Source organism: Pyrus communis, chromosome 10, assembly GCF_041283825.1.
Source record: "Pyrus communis isolate YQ-2024b chromosome 10, ASM4128382v1, whole genome shotgun sequence".
Taxonomy (NCBI): domain Eukaryota; kingdom Viridiplantae; phylum Streptophyta; class Magnoliopsida; order Rosales; family Rosaceae; genus Pyrus; species Pyrus communis.
This window is the reverse complement of record NC_142574.1, coordinates 22,379,813-22,394,410: the sequence shown is the minus strand read 5'-3', so window position 1 is coordinate 22,394,410 and position 14,598 is coordinate 22,379,813. Positions and strand designations below refer to the sequence as shown.

General features: G+C 38.9%; 3 protein-coding genes across 4 annotated transcripts; all 3 read left to right on the top strand.

The window, feature by feature from the left end:
• Window positions 1-2,157: 2,157 nt before the first annotated feature.
• LOC137727372 (hypothetical protein At1g04090-like) lies at window positions 2,158-5,861 on the top strand. Of its 2 annotated transcripts, XM_068466243.2 has the most exons (3): window positions 2,177-2,534; window positions 3,788-3,872; window positions 4,069-5,861. In XM_068466243.2, the coding sequence occupies exons 2-3, from the start codon at window positions 3,821-3,823 to the stop codon at window positions 5,670-5,672; spliced, it is 1,656 nt and encodes a 551-aa protein (XP_068322344.2). In that variant the 5' UTR covers window positions 2,177-2,534; window positions 3,788-3,820; the 3' UTR covers window positions 5,673-5,861. The 2 variants fall into 2 exon arrangements, with proteins under 2 accessions (XP_068322343.2, XP_068322344.2); XM_068466242.2 differs by lacking the exon at window positions 3,788-3,872 and having other exon boundaries at window positions 2,158-2,534.
• Window positions 5,862-6,696: 835 nt separating this feature from the next.
• Window positions 6,697-9,127, top strand: LOC137727374 (uncharacterized). Its single transcript, XM_068466245.2, has 4 exons — window positions 6,697-6,879; window positions 7,158-7,298; window positions 7,996-8,183; window positions 8,623-9,127. Exons 1-4 carry the CDS (start codon window positions 6,818-6,820, stop codon window positions 8,811-8,813), a joined length of 582 nt encoding a protein of 193 aa, XP_068322346.2. The 5' UTR covers window positions 6,697-6,817; the 3' UTR covers window positions 8,814-9,127.
• A 2,559-nt stretch (window positions 9,128-11,686) lies between these two features.
• On the top strand, window positions 11,687-14,506 carry LOC137727373 (auxin-responsive protein IAA11). Its single transcript, XM_068466244.2, has 5 exons — window positions 11,687-12,445; window positions 12,970-13,283; window positions 13,596-13,722; window positions 13,943-14,004; window positions 14,091-14,506. The coding sequence occupies exons 1-5, from the start codon at window positions 12,111-12,113 to the stop codon at window positions 14,138-14,140; spliced, it is 888 nt and encodes a 295-aa protein (XP_068322345.2). The 5' UTR covers window positions 11,687-12,110; the 3' UTR covers window positions 14,141-14,506.
• Window positions 14,507-14,598: the final 92 nt, after the last annotated feature.

The window sequence follows — 14,598 nt, the reverse complement described above, 5'->3', positions numbered from 1 at the left end:
TTCATTTTCAAATGCATTTGATTTGAGCCTTGAGGCATTATAGTATTTGTATTCTAAACATTTTTAATTGGAAATTGTGTTTCTTCTGATCTGTAAGTGGAAGGTTTTTATTTTTAAAATTTGTAAGTCAGAATCATGTCCTACTAGTAACACGATTTAATTCTGTTTCTTTAATTCTGAGCATCTTCAATGCAAAAACTCAGGTCTATATTTTTTTGATCTCAAAAGGGTGGCGGGTTAATATATTGGGATGGGGTATTCACACACCTATTTTTACTTTTCTCACACCTTTCTAATTTTAGGTAGTTGACTCGAATGAATTGAAGAAAATCAAATGACATAAATTAACAAGGGGTGTGGAAGAAGTAAAAAAAGTGTGTTAATAGCACACCCTAATATATTTTCGTTTGAGCCTTAAGATTTGAAGCTTTGCATTGGAGGAGAGGAGAAAGTATCGTACTCAAAATTCATATTTAAGCTTAAGATTTGAAGCTTTGCATTGGAGGAGAGGAGAAAGCATTGGACTCAAAACTCATATTTAAGCTTTAACAAATTGTGTGACATCCCACATCGTCCAGGGGAGTGATCCTTTAATGTATATTCACATCCCTACCTAGCACGAGGCCTTTTGGGAGCTCACTGACTTCGGGTTTCGTAGGAACTCCGAAGTTAAGCGAAAAGGGGGTTGGAGCAATCCCATGATGGGTGACCCACTGGGAAGTTGCTCGTGAGTTCCCAAAAACAAAACCGTGAGGGCGTGGTCAGGGCTTAAAGCGGACAATATTGTGCTACGGTGGTGGAGCGGGGCCGGGAAGTGATCCGCCCCGGGCCGGGATGTGACATTTGGTATCAGAGCCTAACCCTGGCCGTGGTGTGCCGACGAGGACGTCGGACCCCTAAGGGGGGTGGATTGTGACATCCCACATTGCCCAGGGGAGTGATCCTTTAATGTATATTCTCATCCCTACCTAGCACGAGGCCTTTTTGGGAGCTCATTGGCTTTGGGTTCCGTATGAACTCTGAAGTTAAGCGAGAAGAGGGTTGGAGCAATCCCATGATGGGTGACCCATTGGGAAGTTACTCGTGAGTTCCCAAAAACAAAACCGTGAGGGTGTGGTCAGGGCCCAAAGCGGACAATATCGTGCTACGGTGGTGGAGCAGGCCCGGGAAGTGATCCGCCCCGGGTCGGGATGTGACATTTGGTATCAGAGCCTAACCCTGGCCGTGGCACCGAGATGTGACAAATTGGCTATGTGCATTGAAATGATTAGACTCATAAACTCAAATTCAAATAAGGATGACATTCATCACGATTTAATAAAAGATTATAAGGGCTCATTTGTAAGTGTTTTTAAAATGACTAAAAGCGATTTTAGAGAAAATGTTTTTGAGTTTCAAACACACTTGAAGTACTTCTATGTGGTGCTTCCAATAAGCACTTTAAATGTTTTTCCATGACTCACTTATATTTTTACTAAGGATTGGTTCCAAAGGTATTTTCATCAAAAGTGATTTCAGTCATTTTAAGCACCTCCAAACGAGTTATAAAAAGCTGAATCTGGGTGAAATGGCTCATCAATCAAGACCAACTCTATCAACAGATTTTTCATTGGGATGTTCTTCTAGTGCAAGCCCTCTTTCTTATTCTTATTTCCTTGAAAAGTCTCTGCTTTCCTGTTTGTAGATAATCAGTGAATGGACCTAACCCAACAAAGTAGATTAAAACTCATAAAATTAGACTTATATCAAGTTTACTCTAAAAAGAATTAGAAATATAGAACTTGAAGATGGCTTAAGCACCATTGGTAAAAAACACTAACGAATGGAGGTTTTCATGTTGCAAACCAAGATACCCTCCTTTCTGCGGCATACACAATCGAAGCTCCAGAGAATCCAATCGATGCTCTCATTTTGTTGTTATGCAAACTTGAGAAGACTTACATAGACATTTCAGTTTTTTTTTTTTTTTTTAATATGATCATGCGATTCACTAGCGGCAAGAATTGTATCGAGGACGTGTTGTGTGGAATACGGACATGAAATTCGTCCCTAACTACGGAGCCGTGAGGATTACCTATTATATATTTATTATTTATCAATAAATAATATTTTGATAATAAAAAAATATGTAAAATATTCGATACTCATAAGTACGGTAGGAAACCCACTCCGCCATGAACACAAATTCATTAATCATATCATCTTCATCTTTCATCATCATCATCAACATCTTTTGTAAAAAGTTAAGTGTGCATTGTGGGAGTTGGCCCCACAAACATGACTATTGCGTCTCACACATTTAAGGATTCTATTCGTCACTTTCTCAACTGTTCTATCGCATCTCCGATAATTCTGAAATCCGAGTTTCAGACCAGAGGCCGAGACAGAAGCAGAAAGTTTCGGTTTCGGTTTCGGTTTCGGGTTAGTGATGTTCGGGTGCAAGTGCTTCCATTGGAATCAACTAACCGATTTATTCCCACCTGAGCCTGAAGAGCCCTTCTCTCTGCCTGATCCCATCCCTCAATGGCCTCCTGGTATGTAAAATTCTACTGCAAAAGCTCTCATTTTTTTGGATTTTCTTTTTCTTATTGAAATTTATGATCTGGGTTTTTATATTTTTAGCTGATTTGATTAGTATTTGGATTATTGATTTGGATTAATGGGTTTGCGGATTGTGCTGCATGCAAGCAGTTGTGGCTATGAAAGTTTGCTTTTTTTGGTTAATGGATCATGATTCATGAATAATAGCCGTTCATTTTTTGGACAGAAACTGCAACTGTTGAAAAAAAAAAAAAAAAAAAAAAAAAAAAAGTCTCTCCATTTTGTTTCGTTTCTAGTTGAAGTTATTTTGCTTTTGCAACTACTAATCAGTGCTTAATTGGGAATTAGTGATTTGTATGGTCAGTAATTTATCTGAATTAAACATATTTTGGGTATCATGATGAAGCTCCACTGGTTGTTTGAATTTGACCTTGATTGCTAATATGCAAATTACAATCTATGCGATTTCAGGGGAAATTGTTCTTCATCATCGACCTGTTTTCTGTCTGTATATGTTATTTTGTATGCTCTGGTAAGTTTGTAAACATGCTGATATTCGCAGTTTTACGGTCCAATCATAAATGGGTCTATGCTACTGTGTTGCTTTGATTACTCGGTTTTTAGCGGAAGTGTGGATGTTGTGTGAAAAGGGCCTGTTCATTGATCATATGCTTTAGACTGGGGATAAGTTGTATGGTATTAGATATGATGCATGGTAACAAAAGAATGTACCTTTTGGTAGGCATGGTTTAACTCGATATCTGTTGTTTAGTGATTCTACTTGAACACTCTTTTTCTCCCTCGTTTCCTTCTTGAAGTTTCTCTCCTCTTATAATGATCTCTGATAGGTAATGCCCCTAACGGGCATCTTCAGTCTGTCAAGGCTTGTAGAAGGTTGTCATTTTAGGAACCATTAGATATTATTTTCGCTTGTTCTGTTTCTGGTTATGAGTTTCTAGTCAATATTGGTTTAGGTACATATTTTCTTTCTCTAACTACATGATTGCTGACTTCAAAGCTCCAGAAGTTAGGGTCTATCAATTCTTCCTTTACTTGAATAAATGAAATAGGGGTTAAAGATTTAAATTCTTTTGTGCCGCAACGGATTACAAACTTCACCTTATCTTTAAGATGGTTTTCATTCTTTTGGGTCATTAGCATGCTTGATGTTAATTGTGAATTTAGTAGATTATGGTGTATTTCTTCTTTGTTTTCTTAATAATAGCTAGCTCGTTTCTTTTTGTAGTTTCGTATTCACCTATGTTGCAGCTGAGTATTGATGAACATGCAAAATTTTGGAGGTTGTGCAAATTCAGAAAGAATCTCTTCAAGTACGACTAAGCATTAACTTTACGCCAAAAAATTGAAAAAATTATAAAGTCGATGAGAAATACTTGCTGCTTGAGAATTCGTAGTATAGAATAATGAGAAAAATATGTCCATAGCTCTTGTGATTCCGGTTAATTATTTGAATGACAATTTTGGACTACTTTTCTAAATGATTTACGGATGTATTTTCCTTCTCAGGTGAAGGTTTTGCTTCTGGAAGAATCAATCTCGGAGAAATAGAGGTTTTCAAGATAACCAGATTTGAGTTTATCTGGGCCTGCACTCCATCAGAGGACAAGCAAAAAACTGTTACGTTTTATAAGCCAGTGGGAATACCTGATGGATTCCATAGCATTGGTCACTATTGCCAATCCAAGGAGAAGCCTTTACACGGTTTTGTTCTTGTGGTTCGAGAGGCAGAGTTGCCAGAAACAGCTGATGTTGGGGAGCGTGTCAAGTTGCCAGCTCTTCGAGAGCCACTTGATTACAAGTTAGTATGGAGCCCTGATGACGGGAATGAGGACAATTATGGTGCATATGGTTACTTTTGGCATCCTCAGCCACCAGAAGGTTACAAAGCAATGGGCTTTTTAGTGACTAACAGGCCTGATAAACCTGGGTTGGATGAAGTGAGATGTGTTCGAGTTGATTTGACTGACGGATGTGAAACTTACCGCCCAGTTCTTAATGCTATTACAAAATCTCTAAATCTTCCTTTTCAAGTTTGGTCTACGAGACCACATCATCGGGGAATGATGGGGAAAGGGGTTTGTGCGGGTACATTTTTCTGCAGTAGCGACTTGAGCATTAGAAAGGATCTGAAGCATATTGGATGCTTGAAGAATCTGAATTCGAAGCTACCTGGAATGCCAAATCTTGATCAAATTCATTCACTCATCCATCATTATGGTCCTACCGTATTCTTTCATCCAGATGAGATTTACTTGCCGTCTTCTGTTTCATGGTTCTTCAAAAGTGGAGCGTTACTGTACAAGACTGGCACGTCAGTTGGTGAGCATATTGATGGCAGTGGCTCAAATTTACCTGGCGGGGGGTCAAATGATGGGGGGTTTTGGATAGACTTGCCAAGTAATGAACGAGGAGAGATTATAAAATGTGGAAACTTGGAAAGTGCAGAACTTTATGTTCATGTGAAACCGGCTCTTGGTGGGACTTTCACTGACATTGCAATGTGGGTGTTTTGTCCTTTCAATGGACCAGCCACTCTCAAAGTTGGGCCTATGGACTTCCCTCTTGGCAAGATTGGACAGCATGTCGGTGACTGGGAGCACTTCACACTCCGCATCTGCAACTTTTCGGGAGAGCTCTGGAGCATATACTTCTCGCAGCACAGCGGTGGTAAATGGGTGGATGCATATGATTTGGAGTACATAGATGGGAACAAAGCCATTGTCTACTCATCCAAAAATGGACACGCGAGCTACCCTCATCCCGGGACTTACATTCAGGGGTCAGACAAGCTAGGCATTGGGATAAGGAACGATGCTGCTCGTAGTAACTTATCTGTGGATTCAAGCGTCCTGTATGAGATTGTTGCAGCCGAGTATCTTGGAGACGGGGTTGTGGCCGAGCCGTGTTGGCTGCAGTTTATGAGAGAGTGGGGTCCAACAATTGTGTACAATTCAAGAACTGAGCTTGATAAGGTGATCAATCTTTTGCCTGTGATGTTTAAGTATAATTTGGAGGACATTTTTAGTAAGTTACCGGTTGAGCTTTACGGGGAGGAAGGTCCTACCGGGCCAAAAGAGAAGAACAATTGGGTGGGAGATGAGAGAAGCTAGGGTTTTGCATGCGTCAAGAATCACTGGTTGTAAGTTGCAACCCTAATGTATCCATATTTGTCCATAGCTATTAATACGATTAGTAGAAACTCTGTTATAGTCATTTCTGTACATTTAATGTAGTGTACGGATAGAGGAATATATAGAGTTGAACGTAGTAAAATGAGAAATTGAAAGTGTTTGTTGATATTTCTCTTGGGAAAAAACTTCAGTGCGGCAATGGGTCCTTTCTTTGGTCTTGCCCTCTCTCACAAACACACACACAAACCTTGAGTAAATCTTCGATGGAAGCGCCACGTGGTCGGCATTGTAGGCCTTCCAATAAAAAGAAAGTTACATTGTCATGAGTGGGCTCGAATTAACTGAAAACAAGGAGAGTTTGTGTTTTTTGTGAAAAAAGATTACAGTTGGGGCCATGCGCCCTACCGAAGTTTTCTTCCCCCGCAAACTCTTTGCTTTTTGGTTAATTCGACCACACCCACAGGGCCACAGCAATGTAACGTCGTCTTACTAGGCTACTAGCTGCTCTATACTATAGGCCTGACTACTTGATGCCCTTACCGAAAATTCAAGGGAATTTTAACGAAAAAACTTTCGGTACTGTTTATTTTAACGAAAAATTATATTTTTACACTAAAAAGTCAATCCTAGTACTATTCACTTTACCCTTTATTTTATCTTTATCATTAAAACTTAAAGTTTTCAAGCATTTTTCATTAGTTTTCGTAAAATTCAATCCTCTTCGGATTCTTTTTGTAGAGATCCGAAGGATCAATCAATTGTGTTCGTTCATCGTACATCGTGCAACCAGTTTTTATTAGGTAGTGTTTATATTTATTTTTAAATAAAAAATTTAAAATAATTTTTAATCGCACGATATACGATGAATGGATACGATTGATTGATTCTTTGAATTCCCACAAATAGGTTTAATAACAAACAAGCAAATTATGAATCCCGGGCCTTTTGACGAAATGGACCTCACCCCCATATCAATACCGGCCCATATTCTCTACTTTTGCGAGGGACAAAACGGTCCAGTCGGTGGGTGCTTGAAACTTTGAAGCGAAGGCCGAAGGGCACCACCGCACCACGCCAGTAGTACAACCCAACACACAGCAGCACAAGCGAGCGGAGCAGAGAAAATGCTGGCGAGGAGGATGGTTTCGTTGTTCAACAGGAGCTCCTCAGCAACACACTTTTCCAGGTTCAGTTTTTGTTTTATTTTCTCTTCGATTTCTGATCAAATTCCATTTCCATATCTTGCTTTGTTCGACCAAAAAGTCGAGTAATTGCTTCACCAAGTTCAGCTGTTACAGCATTTACCTGATATATTTGACCAAAATCAAAATTTTGATGCTTTTTTTTGTCAAACCCATTTTCTAGTTTACTACTTTTGAGATTATATAATGTGAATTTTGTGTTATTCTAATTAGGCTGAATTTGATGGAGTGTGATGTGGCTAATAAGATGGGTTTTGTACAGTTCGGCGGCGAAGACGGTGGATGAAGGGAAGAGCACGTCGTCTTTTGGTCGAAAAGCGGTGTCTTTTATTCTGATTACCACTACCGGCGGTGTTGCTTTGAGTGCTCTTAATGATCTTCTGATTTATCAAAGCTGCAGCAGGTATCTTTCCAACTGCAAGTAGATGGGACTTTTAACTCGTCTGTGTTAAATGGTATGATTGATCTGTTTGCTCATATAGGGAAGTATTGCTGGTCTAATTTAGAATCTATGCTTGAACTTGAAAAGGTGGTTTTCATGTTTTGGTTTGCGAATAGTTGGGATCAACGACATTCTGATCAACAACGTGTTCAAATGAATTTGGAGATTGTATTTGTAGCATCTGTAATATAGCTTATGAGAAACTTCTTCTCGAAAAGCTTTGTTAAAAACGTATAGATTACAAACTTGATTGTAGAGGAGGGAGGGAGGGAGGCTGAGTAAAAAGTAGTTAATAGGCGACTTAGATTGCTTCATCTTATACATAAACAATGCAGCCCGTGGAATAAATTTCTTATGTATCAGCATCTTGCTTGGTTGATGTATGTTCTATTACCCAACGCCTTAATAGATCATGACATAATGCCCCCACATAAAGGTGGAAATGTGGGTGGTTATACTCGTAGTGGCTGGTTGTTCGTTGGTAGTAGTGTGTAGGAAGAATGAAGAACGAGGGAAGAAGAGGGAGAAAGGTGAGTTTTCTTTGAAGGGATAAAAGATTCATACAGAGCTCAAAAAACAACCTTAAACCGTTTCAATGTTACATGTGTATACTTAATTTAAGGTTTCATGTTTTAATCAATTCCTGGAAACTTTGCAGCAAGGCCATGGAGAAAGCCAGTAAGAACCCAGCAATCATAGAGGCTATAGGGGAACCTATTGCGAAGGGCCCATGGTACAATGCATCGCTTGCAGTAGCTCATAAGCGGCATTCTGTATCTTGCACATTTCCTGTGTCTGGACCGCAAGGTGCTGGAGTCTTGGAGGTGAAGGCTGTACGTAATGGAGGTTTGTATTGATTTAAATAAAAAACCAGACATATATGTGCAAACACACATGCACATACACATAAAGACATACATTGTGTGCATGTGCTCATGTACTCTTACACCTGCTTATTTTGGTGTTTGGGTTCTAAACGCACTTTCATATTTTGCTCATGTGCTACTTGATTTTACATGTAAAACCATAATAATGGTACATGATTTTGTATCCAACGCCGTATAATTGATCAACATCCTTTGCTGATATTCACTTAAACTCGTTGTCAGTGAATTGGTTTGACTGAAACAACCAGGCTATCCAATTTGTGCTTCAAAAGTTTTGCGAAGAATGTTCAAAAACTAGCTAGACTTTTCTGTTTGATGCATTAAACTACATTTTACATATATCGCTTGGGTTTTGATAACTCTTTTAGTGTATTAATGATCAGATTTCTCGTTTGCAGATGATACCTGGCTTTCATATCTCATCCCTCGCGATTGGGACATCCTAATCATGGATGCCCTCGTCCATATTCCCGGAAATGAAGCGAAGCAGCGAACACTGCGAATTGGTATTTCCGACAGTGCCCCCGGTCCTGCTTGCACGGCATGCACCGGTTGTCCCACTCAAGTATCGGCGAGTCCGAAGAACTGAAGTAATAAACACATCAGTAGGCAAGAATGTTGGCACTTTTAAATCATCCATTCCATACAAAACTTGGTACGGAATTGTAATAGCAGAGAGACATCTCACCTGAGTATTTTGATCGGTTTTTGTGTTTCAGTTTTTTGGGTGACCGGTGTGAAAGCTTTCGGTTTTTAATCTTGGGCCGGGTTTTAGAAAGTTGAGCCGTAGAGAAGAGTTGGGCTGTATTTCCTTGTATAGCCCATAAACATTTCCCTTAGATTTTTTTTTTCTTTAATAAGTAATTTGGTGGAATGAAAAGTGAAGTTTCTTTTGTTCGGAAATTCAATAGTTAAATCTTGCGTATATGAATCTGATGAAATTTTGCAATAGTTAAAACTTATTTATGAGTGCTTTTAAAATAACCGAATTCACTTTTAGAGAAAATATTTCTAAATTCCAAAGTACTTGAAGTGCTTTCTTCAAGGACTACTAATTATGTGCTTCTTTCGGGAAACACTTTAAATGTTTTTTTTAAGATTTACTTACATTATTACTAAAGATTGGTTTAACAAATATTTTCACTAAAAGTGTTTTCAATTATTTTAAAAGGATCTTCAAATGGACACTAAATCTTGTATTAAACATTTATTTTCATTTTGGTTTTCCAAAAAAAAAAAAAAAAAAAAAAAAAAAAAAAACATTTATTTTCATTTTGTAGAAAAATGCAAGGACTAGAAGGTTCAAGTAACCTAAATATTAACGTGAAGTGAAATACAAATTAATGATGGGTGGTCCGTTCATGGAAAGACAAAACTTAAAGTCAAAAGCGGTGTGTCTGTATTTGTACTGTATGTCGACATGGACATCCAAAAATAAAATTGGTAACCTTTAGCTTCTTGGTACATTAAAAATCTAAACCTACATTTACCAAAAAAAAAAATCTAAACCTACAAAAAGTTGATAGGTTTGTTTACAAATGCACTATACTTTCTTTTATATATTTTTATGAAAGTTTTGATCAATTAATGAAGTTTTCTTAGGAAGTATTAATGACCCTTCTAATGTAGAATTCAAACAGGAATAAAAGAAAAAAGAAGACACCATTATAAAATAAACGAGAAAAAGATATAATCACTCAATAGATAGAACTATCCTCATCAATATGTCTGCCACCATGCCCGGTGGTTCTTCAAACTAAGCCACCTCACGTTGCTCTCCAAGTCCTGCTCTTGCAAGCCTATGTGCTACCTAATTTGCTTCTCGTCTAGCATGATTAAGTTTGAATTGAGAGAAAACATGAAGGAATGAGCGTATGTCATAAACTATTGACCCTAAATTAGAGGTATCATCACCTTAATGTCGCATAGCAGTTATTGCAATGATATAATCTCTTTCAAATTCTGCTTCAGTAGCTCGCAACTCCTTAACAAACCTGACGACCCTACTTGTAGCCATCAACTCTGCTTGTTTCGGTGTGGAGTGCCAATGTTGAATATCAGCTAACCAAGCCAATGTATGTACTTGAATTTCCACCAGTGGTAAGTGAGAGCCAGTAAAAAAATATGAGTTAACATTCTTGCTCCTGTTGTATACGTTGTGTTTAGATTCAAATAAATGACAAATTGACCAATGGCGGAGTTAGAAATTTTATTTTCTACCCAAAGCTACCTGGGCTACAGCCCAGGTTAGCTCTTAATGTGGCTCCGCCGGTGGAATTGACACATCATTTCTCAAACAAAACTTAGTTAAAAAAAATTAAGAACAAATTCGCTCAACGTCCACATTATTATTACATATCATTATCTCTAATCATTCTTAAACCCATCTTTAAGTTAATGCATTTGATTAGTGGAGATGTGGATCAAATTAGACACGCCCACATTTACCCTCTTCTCATCATTTTCCATTATTTAATTTTGCTTGGCAAAATTTGCCCGTCATTTTAATTGTCACCATTTGACAGTGAATGGCTGCCGGGGGAGCACGGGAAATAAATGATGATGTATGCATACGATATTTCCCCTCCGTTGACGGTCTGTCCCCCGCCTGCACGACGCCGTGTCAACCATAAACTGCAGAGGAGTCCACGTGACAGCCTGCGACTTGTCAACGTTTCACAAAATCCGGACCGCAAGTATTGGCCAATCCTGTCTCTCCGATTGTCCGTTGATCTGTCCACATTAACTCCGATGTTCCGTCGGTCCACACGTGTCACGAGATACGTCCACAGGAAGGGTGGGCCCCACGCGGTCCTAACTCCAACGTGCTGAGACCTGTGATGGGTGGACCTTGCTTGTCGGCTTGTCGTTTGGAGCGTATGCGTTGTGGGCTCCATTGCTTGTTGCCTTTCCTACTTGACAAGCACGAGAATTTCATTTTCTCAGCTCGTTAAATTATCTCCTAATTTTTATAACAGACATAGAGTAACAATTAGGAATAGGTCTCGTCTGGTTCGGTTCAGTTTCATCTTCAACTAGGAACGAAACTAAAAAAGTATAAATTATTTGTTTCAGTACTGTTCCATTTGAAATTATTACTAAATTGTACGGTTCGATTTGATTTGATCTGTTTTTTTATTCGATTCAATTTTTTTGATTCTTGGTATTTTTCAAACCAAAATCGAAACTGGTTTTGAGACGGTTAGGTTCAATTTTTGTCCCCCATTTTTAACTTTTTTAGCCAAAACATTTTAAGTTTTTTTTTTATATTACGGTTTGAATTAGTTTTCGATTTGACAGTTTTTATGTCCATCCCAAATAACAATTATTTCAGATTATCTCTGCTCATGACTCATGAAACGAAAAGGGGAAATTGAGATGGTCTAGAAGCAAGCAAAGATATTGATGGAGGCGCATTAAGCAGACAGCAGACAGAAATGGGTCCCCTGCCCACAACGGAGTTATGAGTGGACCCCATCTCTTTCCTTCGTTCTATCACCACCCACCACCTAAACAACCCGAAAAGCAAACCCCAGAAACCTAACGCTTGCCCCGCCCATCTCTCCTTGTCCCAAAACCGACCCAAAAAAGCATAAAGGATTCTTCTTTGCTCTACGAAATTGCGCACAACCGCCCGACAAGCCCTTCGTTTTTGTGTAAACTGTGCAACGGACCACTGCCCCAAGCAAAACCCACTTACTCAAATTTCCAATTTCTATCTCAATCAATTTGCCCTAATTTCAGTTTATCCCCAAATTAAGCCCTTGTCCCCTCTTCTATGCAAGCGACCCACCTGAAAATTTTATAAATTTTATCACCTGGGTTCTGTTCCTGTGAGCTTTCTGGTTGGATTTGAGGTGGAAAGGAAGAAGCTTTTTTTGTTTCAATGGAGAGTGGAGGTTCTGCAAGTGGGTCGTTAACTAAGTCAACGGTGTCCAGGGAGGAGAATTTTGCCATGTCTTCTGAGGACTCTTCTACCCCTGAGGATTCTGGGCTCGAGCTCTGTCTTGGGCTGAGCCTTGGTGGTGGTGGAGGGAAGGACCAGCAGGGGCAAAGAGGTCACTTTGCAAGGATCTTGACTGCTAAAGATTTTCCTTCTGTGGGGTATTCTTCTTCGTCGGCTTCCGAGTCGTCGTCTTCTACTTCTTCGTTGAGCAGCGGTAATGTTGCTGCTGGAACCAAGAGAAGTGCTGATTCTGTGGCTGCTGCTAATGGCGCCAGGTAAGACAATCGAAATAGATATTTTTTTTCTTTTTTTTTGGATTTTTATTTATGAGTTCCATTGATTTAGAAATTGATTGGGTTCTCTTATTGCACATCACAAATTATTGTTACTATTTTAGATTTTCCAAGCTTTCTGTACCATGATGTTCTGTTGCAATCTTATTTTCTGCCATTGATTTGATTTTGTCATCTGTTGTTGTTGGATTTAAGAACCTGTATTCGTATTTGGCAGTGTTCTGCTTGTTTATATCAATTCACAAATATCCTTGCAGGAAGCATTGGTTTACACACAACTATAGCTCTAGATTAAAACCATAGTGTACAAACATTTAAACTTGCGATTTTGTAGTCACCCTGAAACGTTAAAGCGGATTTTTTGTTGTTGGAGGTAGTAGGACTTCTATAGTGGCCGGTTGTTGAGTTGTTTGTATGGAGATATTGTAATCTTGCCTGCTTTTTATAAGGTTTTCGGTTTTGCTGTCTTCTCTTATGGGATTGTATCTTTTGTTGGTTGAAAGCAGTCAGGTTGTTGGATGGCCTCCTATCAGAGCTTATAGATTGAATAGTTTGGTTCTCCAAGCGAAATCTTCATCTACTGAAGGACTTAACTCAGTAAATGAGAAAAGTGAGTGCAAGACTGGTGCGGGGAAGGTTAACAATGGAGGTCACAAGTCCAATGGAAATGCTAAGGAGATAGGGCAGCAGAGGGGTTCCCTGTTTGTGAAGGTGAATATGGACGGGATTCCTATCGGGCGAAAGGTTAATCTCAGTGCGCATAGTTCCTATGAAGCGCTAGCACAAAAATTGGAGGAAATGTTTGGGCCCTCGACACATGGTTAGTCATTTATTGTTCTCAGATCCAGGCAACTCGAATTTAAGTTGTGCACAATGGTCTGTGGAACTCGAATTATCTTCCCAAGCTTTCTTGTAATGTCAAATTGAATCAAGAAAAATTCCAAATTTTAGTTTATTTTGCCAAAACTTTTCCAGTTATGAAAGTTAAAAGTTATTGGTATTCTGAATGTATAAAGTCCGTCACTTGAAATCATGGTTTTCATTTGGACAAGATCAAATTTATTTACCTTAGCCGATTAGGGATGGAAATGTTTACCTTTTGACTGATGGTGGTATTATATCTATTAATTAGGTTCAGGTGGTCAGGAGATGGAAGGAGCAACAAGACCCTCAAAGTTGCTGGATGGATCATTTGAGTTTGCGCTCACTTATGAAGATAAAGATGGAGACTGGATGCTTGTGGGAGATGTTCCTTGGGAGTAAGTTTTTTTCAATAAACGATGAAGCATATGGTGCCTGCGTAATACTACGATTGAATTAAGTATTTATTGACTTGTTCTGCTAGTTCTTATATATATAGTTGGGTGTGAGTGGAATCCGGTATCTAAAATTATAAAAGCCATACCGAGCGGAAGTATATGATTTTTGAGTCTTTGGTTTTGCTTACAGCTTATCAGGGTGTACTTATTTTTCATTCAGGATGTTTCGTGGTAATGTCAAGAGGTTAAGGATTATGAGGACATCTGAGGCTAATGGACTTGGTATGTAGACTGTGCATGGAAAATCAAATTTGCCTCCGAAACCTGCAGTTTCACCCGATGCTAACTCCGTTAATTTTGATTTGCAGCTCCCCTGTTACAGGAAAAGAATGTGAGGCAAAGATGTAAGCCAACCTAGATCCTTTTCTCATAAGATAAGCAAGAAGAGACAACCTGCGTTTGAAAGTGTGTACAAAGTGGACAAAACTTATAGTTGGAGCATTTTGGAAAGAAGAGGGAGAAACCGTAGGTTTTTCGGTTCATTTTTGGTGCTGTCGAATGCCATTTCGTTTTATTTTTGTTACGCCTTCTCCGAGAGCAATCTTAGTTTTCAATGTAATACTGCTATATATATACGTATGCTTACTTTGGTGAATGTTGTTAAAGTTGTATATATGGGGGCACACTCAAATGCTTTTGTCTGTTCAGCAGATGGGCAATCTTCAGTTCCCCCTTGTTTAATGGAGAGAAATTGTTTGGTAATGAAATTATCAATGTTATTGCAGGACTTGTTGAAATTTCATTACCATATCAAGAAGTTGAACCCTCGAAAATGGACACTGCTTCGCTCCTTGCATGTAAGAAGACATTTCTTTT

Excerpts from the sequence above, each read along its gene's own strand:
- LOC137727372 (XM_068466242.2), top strand. The coding sequence starts at position 2,429 with ATGTTCGGGTGCAAGTGCTTCCATTGGAATCAACTAACCGATTTATTC. Across the intron at positions 2,535-4,068 it reads CATCCCTCAATGGCCTCCTG|GTGAAGGTTTTGCTTCTGGA; the intron begins GTATGTAAAATT and ends TTTCCTTCTCAG.
- LOC137727374 (XM_068466245.2), top strand. The coding sequence starts at position 6,818 with ATGCTGGCGAGGAGGATGGTTTCGTTGTTCAACAGGAGCTCCTCAGCA. Across the intron at positions 6,880-7,157 it reads TCAGCAACACACTTTTCCAG|TTCGGCGGCGAAGACGGTGG; the intron begins GTTCAGTTTTTG and ends GGTTTTGTACAG. Across the intron at positions 8,184-8,622 it reads GAAGGCTGTACGTAATGGAG|ATGATACCTGGCTTTCATAT; the intron begins GTTTGTATTGAT and ends TCTCGTTTGCAG.
- LOC137727373 (XM_068466244.2), top strand. The coding sequence starts at position 12,111 with ATGGAGAGTGGAGGTTCTGCAAGTGGGTCGTTAACTAAGTCAACGGTG. Across the intron at positions 12,446-12,969 it reads GCTGCTGCTAATGGCGCCAG|TCAGGTTGTTGGATGGCCTC; the intron begins GTAAGACAATCG and ends GGTTGAAAGCAG. Across the intron at positions 13,284-13,595 it reads GTTTGGGCCCTCGACACATG|GTTCAGGTGGTCAGGAGATG; the intron begins GTTAGTCATTTA and ends TCTATTAATTAG.